The sequence below is a fragment of the Amphiura filiformis genome, chromosome 4 (genome assembly GCF_039555335.1).
Source record: "Amphiura filiformis chromosome 4, Afil_fr2py, whole genome shotgun sequence".
NCBI lineage: Eukaryota > Metazoa > Echinodermata > Ophiuroidea > Amphilepidida > Amphiuridae > Amphiura > Amphiura filiformis.
This window is the reverse complement of record NC_092631.1, coordinates 40,628,233-40,640,354: the sequence shown is the minus strand read 5'-3', so window position 1 is coordinate 40,640,354 and position 12,122 is coordinate 40,628,233. Positions and strand designations below refer to the sequence as shown.

The 12,122-nt window shown below is 35.5% G+C and overlaps 1 protein-coding gene and 1 long non-coding RNA gene across 3 annotated transcripts in view; one reads left to right on the top strand and one right to left on the bottom strand.

Annotated features, from left to right (window-relative positions):
- The window catches only part of LOC140150892 (scavenger receptor cysteine-rich type 1 protein M130-like), a 48,379-nt gene extending 38,669 nt beyond the window's left edge, over nt 1-9,710 (bottom strand). The window contains exons 1-6 of one of the 2 annotated variants that reach the window (XM_072173053.1): nt 9,453-9,710; nt 5,258-5,291; nt 4,059-4,149; nt 3,033-3,096; nt 2,357-2,503; nt 1,606-1,728 (exon numbers count right to left, since the gene is read on the bottom strand). In XM_072173053.1, coding sequence (XP_072029154.1) covers nt 1,606-1,728; nt 2,357-2,503; nt 3,033-3,096; nt 4,059-4,149; nt 5,258-5,291; nt 9,453-9,522 — 529 coding nt within the window. In that variant the 5' untranslated portion in view covers nt 9,523-9,710. The remainder of the gene's footprint in view (nt 1-1,605; nt 1,729-2,356; nt 2,504-3,032; nt 3,097-4,058; nt 4,150-5,257; nt 5,292-9,452) is intronic. The other variant, XM_072173054.1, reaches the window with a different exon arrangement.
- Nucleotides 1-12,122, top strand: part of LOC140150897 (uncharacterized) — a 413,208-nt gene that overhangs the window by 120,572 nt on the left and 280,514 nt on the right. The gene's annotated exons all lie outside the window — the stretch shown is intronic.

Genomic DNA, 12,122 nt, shown 5'->3' with positions numbered 1-12,122 from the left:
CAATCCAAATACGGCAGCCAGCGCGCGCGCAGTTTGTTGGACGCACAATACCTCGCACGCAGAAGTCAATTGTGTGCGACATTGGAACAATTACGCATTTTGCGGTCAATTGTGAGATATTAATGACCTCGATTTGCGTTCGCGTTTTCGCAAATAATAAAATATGATTGGATCGCACGCATCGCGTTTATTAATGAGGTTATGAATACCGGATCACCCTGGATCTGGCATTTGACTCGAACATATTGCTCGTATTGTTACAAGATGAACTGCAATTTGCAGGGTTAAGACATTAAGTGAGTTTTCTTTTTGAAATTTCTTATTCAAACTGGGTGAATCATTCAATGTTCTCCCAAGATAGTCAGAGTACTGGGCCAGTGTTGTTGATCGAGTGCCAAACACGATTTCAATTTTAATAATTGTCATTACAATTTATGTCAGCCTTCCTAGTGCTACAAAAATAAATCCTAGAATCGCATAGTTTCTTTGAAGAACCCGGATGACTACTTTGTTAAAACAATTATTGTATCCGCAATGATTTTCGCGCGTGTACATTACGCTGATCGGCTTTACAGTCGCACTAAGGTAGGTCAAATTAGTCAAAATAAGTTAGTCTGATAATAATACTACGACACCTAATAATAATACCATTGAATGGCTTATTTCCTTGCGTTACAAGAATATATTACATTCGATAAAAATATTTTTCTATTTTGTGCAATATATTCTTGTATCAAATTCAAAGCCTCTCAATAATTATCTTGTTTGCAAATATGGTAAATGACCGGTTTGTTTCGTATAGCATACTACAAAATTGTTTTTGTTTGTTCGCTTGTTTTTCCCGAAACCTATGTTTTATATTTAAATACCTGTACGACCGTTTAGTGCCATGTCTCATTTTTAGGAAGATGCCAATAAAGTTAATATTTCAAGGTGTAACTTGGTTGTAAGCCTTACTCCCTATTCCAGAAAAATACAGCACTAATTTTTTGGGATAAAACATTTTTTATCCTGTTTTGCCAAATGAAACATAGCTAAATCCTAATCCGTTAGTTAGTCCTAACTGGCAATAAAAGTAAAATTTAATATTTGGCCAATTTTGGGAAATAAGGGCCAAAACATGCGTTTTAGGGTGTTTTTCGTATGCTGTGACAATCAAGCTCAAAGACTTGTACTAAGACTAATTTCAGTTTACGCATTCTAGTTTTTAGAAAAGACATGTTTCATTTTTATAAGCCATTATTTAGTTATAGTAACACACAAAAAGTGGAAATTAGAGCAAAATTGCAGCATCTACTCAAGATTTTGAATGCTTAGACTTGTTCCAAGTCTTTGATTTTTGTGACTCGATTGTCAGAAAACATGACAAAAATGCATGTTTTTGGCACTTTTTTCAAGAAATTGGCCAAATATTAAAACTTTACTTTTATTGCCAGTTAGGACTAACTAAAGGATTAGGATTTAGCTATGTTTTATTTTGCAGAACATGATCATATTTTTTTAATCCCAAAAAATTAGTGCTGTATTTATCTGGAATGGGGAAAACACAAAAAGTACATAACATTTTAAACTATAATATTAATGTTCAACTGAACAAATTCCTACTTCGTGTATGTGTACAAGATCTTGCAGGATAATTAGCATTTTCATTCCCGTCAATAGCTCTTCCTGGATTTCCGCCACTTGATACAGAACTCTGCGTCACAGTCTTCCCAGCTAAGTTGATACCTGCAAAACCAAATTATATTTGTAGAAGTGTGTGAAGTGCTTCTGTAAAATATTTTTTTTAAACAAATTAGATCTTGCTTTTGATATTAAATAAAGCAGAAGATACTACCTTACATCTTCAAGTAGATATTACGAAAGTATAGTCTCCAAGCCTAGATAAATATTTCTTTTACGTTTTCACCCTGCTTCTCTTACTATTACTTTCCCAAAGTAAAACAAGATATCGATGTTTTAAGAATGTGTTATTAATGATAATAATTGATGTGAGTCTGCTTATAATACGAATACAAAAGCAAAATATAACTCAGATTACCGAGAACCCACGATATTAGAGGATATACGGGTAGGTTAAAGGGTGTCTACCACTTATTTACATGAAGAGGAGGTATCGAACATTTCTACGATGTGGTCGAAAAGTTTGTATTATCCCATAATGATTTAGTATACATGACTTAACGAATACGTCACAGATGTACTATATTGTTTTAATATTTGTATCTAAGAAACTTAAAGAGAGTTTTTAATATGTTTACATGCAACATATAGGTCATTACAGATAAAAATGTGTTTCGGTGGATTGTATGAGAACAGGCACGTAAACGTGAAGACTGAGGAAATAACAACTTACGGCTGTCGCGCGGAATGCAGACTACCCCAGCAACGGAAGCTGGCGCACATCTCCCGCTGTCTCGTTCAACTAGTTCCATTGGACAAGACCGCAAAGAAACTTCACGTCCAACACATTGCACATTAGTTATAAGAACTGGATAGCTCCCTGATAATAAAAAATACTATAAATATTTGAATAATTTTTAAAGACATTTCTAATCGCTTAATTAGTCTTGAAAGTGGTATACAAGTCTGGCGAGATAAATTTTCAAAAGATTTTGCGCTATCGCTCGCCTTACATCCAATTAAATGCTACATCATTTGGTATGTTTATTTCTCTTGTTAACGTACTGTTGAACAATCTAGAGAAATGCTCGCGAAGCAAAAACTCTTTTATTCGTAGTGCACGTTACAGTCTAGATGTTTCCAGGTCACTAGTTTACTCTAACTATAGTTTGAACCATGTTCAAAACGATCGCAATATAAACAATAAAAAGCTCTTTTTACCATAAATTTATTATGATTATAATTATTTAATAAGCTTTTTTGAAATGTGGCGGGCACAAACGGAGAGGGCGTACTTTGAAATGAGTACTCTTTTGTATGCTTCTCAGCTGACAAAAGATTACTCACTTCAAAATACACCTCTCCTTTTGTGCCCGCCATATTTCAAAAAGTCTAATTAAAAGACTTACCCGTGCCAAATAATCCATTTGGAACCGCTTGCATTGCACCTTGGAATCCTAGCATTCTACACACCTATTGGAAGGATCAGAAATAAAGCAGACTGAGCACTGTACAGCATTAAACGTCACTTGTAATTAAATGTACCGAATTTGCAACTAACCTTTTTTCGGTAAATCCCACGAGCCTTTGCGGGTATACCTGTGATGTTGTCATTTTACGTGGTTTAGCGAACATCGTTATTGCCCATGTCAAGTAGTGAAGTGCTCAGTATCGATGTGCGCATCGGCATTACGACATCACAGGTCTGCCCGCTAAGGCTTTTGGAGGGTTTTTTTTTGTCTGTTTGTTTCAGAAAAGTAATAATGAAAAACGTACGATTGTTAGAGAGTGATTTTATCTAAGAACCATGTAAGCTCCTGCAGCGGGTGGAAAGAGTGATATTGAAGGAGACATATTATCTGTGCTCTTCAAAATTATTTGTTCGTAATATAATTTACAAACTTAGTGATAGTCGAATGGTAACCAAGCGCTCACATAAACCATGAGCCACAAAGAAGTATCACGTAGTTCGCAATGCAAACTTAAGAAAACCGGGCAATGAACAGACATGTCATTTATCGGTATGATATATTCGTATTGGCGCTGCCCCGTTGTGCAGAGCTACTACGGTATGGGTTGCCTGTACTAAGTATCCCGTGCCTTCTCGGGTCACTTCCGGTCCTGCCAGGACTCGAACCCACGATCTTGGGATTATAAGGCGGGCGCGCTAGCGTATAGACCAAAAAATAGGGCATCCCTGTCAGGTCTATCTACACTAACGCACTTATACCTCCGTGACAGTATGTTGGGTCTTAGTCATGACGATGTATGTTTAGCAATCAGCAGAAGTGCAAAAATTACTTTGTTTTACACTATACTGGATTAAAAATATTACTTGTTGTTTTAAACTCGACTGAGAGAAGACTCACACCGCTAATTTTACTAAATGATGCACACTTTTATCTTCAGCAGTGGGTGCGCATTGCAATACATACCACATGGGCATCTTGGATATCCCAATTTGTGTCACATATTGTTCCCCATTCTCCTCCAATAGAGACTTCCACACGACCTTCGTTAAGAACTCTACATGCAGTATAAGTAAGAAGACAACAAATTCATGATTTTAAATTAATTTTTCAGAGCATTTCAACTATTTCAAATTGGATTTTTATGGCATTCGTGGTCCTGCGATAAGAGCCTTCCTCGGTGACAGACCGCAGCCGGTGGTCAATGGTAGTCTCTCGTCATGAGAACAAGTTACATCTGGTGTCCTGCAAGGTTCAGTTTTGGGACGAGCACTATATCTCTTGTATATAAATAATATAAATCATCTTCACTCCAACATTCGCCTTTTTGCTGATGACAGCATTGTGTTTTAAAGAAATCTCCATCTGATCATAACATCCTCCAGCAAGATCTTGAAACCTTGGCTACCTGGGCAGATACATGGCTTATGTCCTTCAATGTTGGAAAGTATGCCATTATGTCAGTGACCCTGAAGAAAAAACACAGCCTCTACCGATATTCCATCAATAGAGAAGAGCTGCAGAGAGTTACTCAGCACGATTATCTCGGCATTACTATTTCTGAAAATCTGAATTGGTCAGCCCATTTTCAAAATACTGCAGCCAAAGCAAGTCGCACACTTGATATGCTCAGGAGAACACTTTCTCTCCATGTAGCAGTGAAGTCGAAGCTAGAGCCTATCACTCCTTAGTTATAACGCAACTGGAATGTTGAAGCGAAGCTTGGAACCCATAAACTAACTCAGATGTTCAGCGCCTCGAAAGCGTTTCGTCTTCCAAGACTTCCGCAGGATCTCCTCTGTCTCAGAAATGATCCAGTATCTAGACCTTCGTCCGGGCATCCCTACCCATGGCGTTAGGGGATTACCAATGCAATGCAATGTTGACTTCACTACTAAGTGAACCGTGATTGTGTCCCGTCTTTCAGAGAGGACGTTATGCCGTCGGTTCCATGTACAGAGAGTCACACTTGTAGGCTACTTATAGCAGTCAGATTCGAGAAAAGTGTTGTAATAACCTCTGTCCCGACACTGTTTGGCTTTTAATAATATCCGTTTTACGGGCATTGTTACTGCATCAATGTTATCTAAATCTGGTATCCACTAAAATAGCAGGACTGTTATCAAAAAAAAATGTATGTAATTTTATGTTTGGTTAATACTCACAATTGTGATGGAGACACTAATGTTGCACTTAAATCTGAAACATAAACAAAAAACGAGTACTATCACATAAAAGCTAGAGATCAAACACATGGAATATGATTAACACATTTGGGCTCAAAATGTGTCATTCCCTTTGGTGTCCAAATCTTTTGATTTCCAGTTAAAGCATTGTAAGATTTCCATTAACATATTTTTAACTAAATAATAGTTCTTACTATTATTAACAGATATGTCCCTGTTGAGCCGCACTATATCGCCAATGCGTCAGACCGCCTATCGTTAATGACCCAGATAGGGTTAATGTCTTGTGTATATGTACGCATGTACGCATGGACGATAAGGATACCCGCTTTATCGTCAATGCGTGTATCAGTCCATCTATCGTTAGGGTTAATGTCTCTCGTGTATATGTACGCATGGACGATAAGGATATCGTCAATGCGTGTATCAGTCCATCTATCGTTAATGAGGTCGATAGGGTTAAAGTGCTGGGTAGATGTACGCATAGACAAAAAGGATATTCGCTTTATCGTCAATGCGTGTGTCAGTCCGTCTGTCATTAATAATGAGGCCGATTGGTTTACGCATGAACGATAAGGATACTCGCTATATCGTCAATGCGTGTATCAGTCCATCTATCGTTAGGGTTAATGTCTCTCGTGTATAGATGAGGTGACCTATGATGTCACATGTTTACATTCAGACCGCCCTCTGTTGTTTCAAAGCAGGCAAAATAACACAGAAGTGTCTATGACAGACCACATAAATCTCTTTAAAACTCACCTTTTAAAAACCTTTGAAGTTTTGTGTGATATTATGTATATAGCTTGATGCATTTATAAACAAGATTGATACCATTTTTTGTATTATTTGCTTTGAAACCAAAGTTAATGAATAAAAATCAACTTCTTTAATGTAAACCATAGTGTTTTGTGCCTGACAGTTTTGATCACAGACCAACAGAGGGCGTATCAAATGTAAACACATGTCACCTCATCTATATGTACGCATGGACGATAAGGATATCGTCAATGCGTGTATCAGTCCATCTATCGTTAATGAGGCCGATAAGGTTAAAGTGCTGGGTAGATGTACGCATGTACGATAAGGATACCTAAGCACATGACCATGAGTTTGTGCACTTAGGTCGTGAAAGAAATACTAGAGATGGACACGTAGGCCTATGTATAAAATGCATAACATGAAAACATAAAAACTGAACATCCATTTCAGTCAACAAACCTCTCCTGCCTATTTCTGTTAATTATTGTATATAAGAAATCGTCTTGTTATTTTTATGCAACTAATCTCCGTGCACGTTTAAAATACTGCATGAGAGTAGAATATTTTGAAAGACAAAACTGATGATGCAAAAGCTCGGTAAAAAACTATTTTTCTTTCCAAGTATTTTAGAGTGGTTATATTTGATGACAATATTAATTCTTGAAACTTACAATACCATGGGTCATGATTTGTGCAATTGTGTGATAACATGACCTTCACCAACCCTCCTCTCCCCTCACCCCGCCAACACCACCGGGTGTACAGCTGGTAGCAAGTTTGCAAACGTTGATTGATCAATTCTTACCCAGCAAATACACAACGTTTTTAAAACGTTTTAAAATCTTCGAAACAGGTTATTTTTTGAGCCTTTAGTTTTGGTAAAAACGTTTTGATAATATTAAATGTATATAAAGTTCATGAAAACGTTTTAAAACGCTCTGTATAAAAAAAATGCAAAAATATTTTTTAAATGTTTTCAAAATGTTATTGAAAAATATTTTTAGCAAACATTTTTGCCAAATATTTGTCAACATGTAAATAACGATTAGTTATGTTAAAATATTTGCAGGAAGTTATCAAAAATGTTCTTCAATGTTATGAAAACGTTTTATATAAACCTTTATATACCCTTTTACATAACCCGACATTTAAACGTTTTCTGACAACCTTTTCTAACCTTTTGCGAATGATGTCAAAAATATTTGATGTTTGCTGGCCATATGTCATTTTTTGTTGGAATAAAGCTTGATACCATTAATATTATTAATTGGTACAATTTTTTGTTAAAGCTTAGTTTAATGATCTTGGAATGTATTGAATTTATGACTGTTCAGAACATGACACAAAACTGGCATAAGGGACCGTTCACAAACACTTGTAATGTAAAGGGGCCTGATGCAAAAAAAAAAAAAAGCCCCCCCCCCCCCTTTTACAGACCTCAAAAATTTCAGGACCCCCTTTTTGACATGAAAACTATGGGTTAACCCCATAGAAAAGCATATAAACTTAATTTTTCCAGGTCATTTTTTCAGGGCCCCCCTTAGGAGGGTCAACATTTTTCAGGCCCCCTTTTTGCATCAGGCCCCCTAACAAGTGTTTGTGAACGGTCCCTAAAGAAATCTAGCGCCATTGAAAAGTATCAAATGACGTGAGCATTGTTTGTCAGCTTTCAATAGAGCTACACAGAACGACGAGTTTAAATGAAAATTTAATTCAGAATTGAATCGAATGGCGCACTTCGCATGTATAGGAATTACACGTATTGTAGTAATCCATATATTCTAATGTAATTCAGATTCAACTGAACCAAGTAACGCTCTCTGAATATAAAATTATACTGTGATTGTATGCTAACAAGTAGTCCCAGGGGTTCCACACAGGGTTTTAACTTTATACTTCATTTTGACATGTTCCAAGAATAGAAAGGAATAAATCAATTTTACAAACTAAATGTTCGTTTGTAAAGATAAAATTATTCGTTAAAATATGTTAAGAATAGAATAACTAAATAAAATTATTATTCTGAAAAGTGGCAACGGAATTCATGGAATATAACACTAACCTGAGCGCAAACCTTAATTCTTTATCCATTTTCCGCAGTAAAAATAAGTCGCTGATTTACCTCTCGAATGATGTAAGGGCAACATAATAGTTATAAAGGTTAAGAAAATATGGTAAAGTTTACACGATCATACACTGACAGGTCTATGAGTGATATGGCATCTACCACTAAAGCAAAGTGGTATGCACGCATAAAAGGTATACCGGGGGGGGGGGTACTCAAGTTTGGTTTTGGTAGGGACGTGCCGCTGAGAATTTGAAAGTGGACCCATAAATATACCAATTTTTCAAAAAATTTGGACCCATTGATATACCAAAAGTCAAAATTTTCGGCCGAATTTAACCAAAATTGTCTTAGTTTTTACAAATTTTCCCCAAATTTTGGGAACATTTTGAAAATTTTGGCTAGATTAAGGAAAAATTGGGCTATTTTCCGAAAAAATTGAGACAATTTTGAAAAAAGGACCCATTCATATACCAAAATAGGCTTTGAAAAAGGGGTCATTGATATACCACAAGGCTGAAAATGCTACCCATATTTGCGGCACGTCCCCGTATGGTCATTTGTACTGGGTCCCCCCCCCCCCCCGGAGGTATACATGTATTGAAATAGTCGAATCCTGTAAAACCATGATATTGATTCAATGCTAAAAGATTCAGTATTATATTTAAGGTGAACATTTTTATATCAAGAAAAATAACATTGTCTGTATTCCTTTAAGACCCTTATATAATTATTATGTTACATTTCATTATAAGCATGATTAAAACTGATTAAATGTGTTGAATCTTGTGTTTTAAATAATAAAAAACAAAGGCAAAGTCAAAACATACCATGCGATTTTGTTCTTAATTAGGCCCTGCCAAATTTCAAATGAAAATAACATTTGGGCTAAAAATCAGATTGGATTGTACATGTTTCTTTATTCTTGGTCCCGGAATCAAGAGTTGTTGTTTAAATTTTCTTGTCAACATGACGTAAACCAAGACTTCATTTCGTAGTAATATTGCACGGCAGGTATGTGCGTATGGGGTCACTGGTTAGTTACGCTTCTGGTTATTTTAAAATACATTTCTGATCATACCTAAGGGTTAAAAAAGAGTGGTGATACTATTAATACTATTGATACTATATTAAAGTTTGAAGAATGAGCATGCATGTGTTGTGTTAGAATCTATCTCTCACATAACGTGTGATACTATTTTGGCGTTGAAAACTCGGCCTTTGTTCTTGTTTTAACGAATATAATGTAATCGTCAGTATATGAAAAGATAAACGCACAATAGAAGCAAAAACAGTACCCTATTGTCTAATTGATACTCCTTAAATGTAAATTGAAATATCACTTACCGTTATAATACTGGCATAGTACCGTATTGAGGTACATATGTGTACACAATATACTGAAAAAGAGCCACATTGTTTCTTGTCCTCTTCACCCTCCAATAACCCTCACACACGTATATCATAAAGTGTTGTGCTTTTAAGCTTAAGACCAAAGGGGAAATGTTTTCACATTTTAAGTTTCCTATATAACTTCCTTTGAGGAGTTGACTACACAATGCATTTCTTCTACTGAATACGGAAGCCTCTGGCTGGCTGCCACAGTGGTGTCTTATATAAACCACTTCCATTATAATGCATACAGTCTCAATTCTTTTACAAAGTTCAAAACTTGAGTGCTACGTGGTAGGTTAGGTAAGTCACATATTATGATAGTTATACTTAAAGGAGCTCAGTGAGATTTCGCAAACAAAATTCAAATGATAAAACATCTGAATTATTGAAAACTGGGATTGAAAATAAAAGATATTACCTGCTATTGAACTGTATTTCAAAAATCAGAAATACAGTTTAAACTTCTATTTCTGAAGTTGATAGTATATGGACAAAACATTTGCGTACAAAAATTGAGGGCGTATGTTTTGTGAAATATCCATCCCAGCAAACACAAAATGTTTTCGAAAGGGTTGCCAGATGCAGAAAACGTTGAAATGTGGAGTAAAAAAAAAAGGTATATGTGAAGATCTGGTCCATGGAGGCGGCAAATTTGAAACTGAGATAAAGGTCAATGTATGGAGTAAAATAATTTTAAAAAAAAACCAATAAATATATGAAAATAGACATCTAAAAACCTTTAGAACCAAATATACTAGACCTTTTGTGTTTTCAGTAAATCAAATGATAACCTACTGTATTGTGATGTGCCCTCAGTAATTTAATTTAATTATTTAACTTTGTTTACAAGCTGAAAGTATGTCATGAGAAATATGAAACAATGGGAAACACATTGGAAGTAATCATGCAAGAGTTTGTGTGTTATGGCATGTTTTAGGGGAATTCCCTTTCATTCACCAAGTGATCAAAACAAATTGAATCATATCTAATTTTAGAATGTTTTTGGGAAACCCCTCTTCATCTCTGGAAGATTCTCTTTATTAATAATCTTGTGAAAATCCCTTGGATTGTGAAATTTGGATAAGATTTAGGAAATCACCCACAGGAAGTGTTATATATGACAGAATAGTCTATTAATAGATTTTGGGTTTTCTGGTGTATAAAAGCTGGAAGCTTGAGTTTGCACTTTACAGAATGTCATGAGGGATTGTAAACACTACATGATTGTGTTGGTGGTCATTGTGCTTTATTAAAAAGGTACGTTTTTAACCAGTTTACATAGCCAATGATTGAGCTATTTTTAACACAGCAACGAAGGAGATTTCAAGTATACAAATGTGTTCTTCCTCATCAAGGATTAAAGCTCTTATGCCGTTTCCTGGAGAGTGATTGGTGACAGAAGCACCATTTTGGAGAAAGCAGCGCAAGGAGATAAGTGTTTGGATAAAGCAGCGTAAGGAGATAAGTGTTTGGAGAAAGCAGGATATTTATAAATGTAAGTGTACAATGGACATCGCTGATTTTCGCAGGACAAGTGAATAAGGATATATACATCAGCCGTCCAGAACATTGTAAGAACTCTATGATCACCAACAAGAAGACTATTGGTTAAGTACTGATAAAGTACTGATAAACTGTGATTGTGTGCTTTTATTGTATATGCAATTGTTGTTATCTGTACCAATCATATTTGTGACACGATCTGATCCATGGGGGCCAAAGGTGGCAAATTTGAAACTGAAATAAAGGTAAAAATATAGAGTAAAAAACAATAAAATACATAAGAAAAAAAATATATTTGCCAAAAATATTTTACAATAACATTTTCAAAACATTTTCAAAATATTGTTGTAGTGTGTTTTCATACAAAACGTTTTAAAACGTTTTCATGACCTTTATACCCGACATTTAACGTTATTAAAATGTTTTTACCAAAGACAAAGCCCAAAATACAACCTGTTGGAAACGTTTTTTAAAACGGTTTGTGTTTGCTGGGGTGATTTGTCTCAGCAAGGCTTTTTCCATTTGACAGGCTTTTGACCCAGTTTCGTGTTATCACGTGTTGTTTGACACCCGGTACGTATTTATTTTTGCAACCAACCGCAATCCCCGTAATACGCTATCCCTATCCCTTAACTGTAACCCTAACTAACCCTGACCTAAACCCTAACAATAAGGGTAGTGGGGTAGTGGTATTGTTATTGCGGTAGATTTATGGTTGTAACATGCATATTATGATTCTTATTACTCAGTAAATTATGCATTTGTATGTTTTATGAACAAGTAGCTACTGTCTGCCCAATTAATTTAGACACCCGGTTTTTATCATATATTTAGATATATAGATGTTTCCGAAAATAGTAATGAAAGAAAAGTTGTTAGTGACCTTTAGACCTAAGAAATTTTTCTTATTGTAAAGATATTGGGTAATATTATAACCGCAAATCTATTGAAATTTCAGCATCTTGACCGCAAATTTGAAAATGATCCGTGAAACGTTGCGTACCATTTACCAAATATATATTTGGACGGTTCGCTTAGTTTACTTTACATGATGCAGTCATGACTACAGTAGAATTCTCCACGACCTTTGCAGGACTTAAACCCCATTAAAAGCTATTA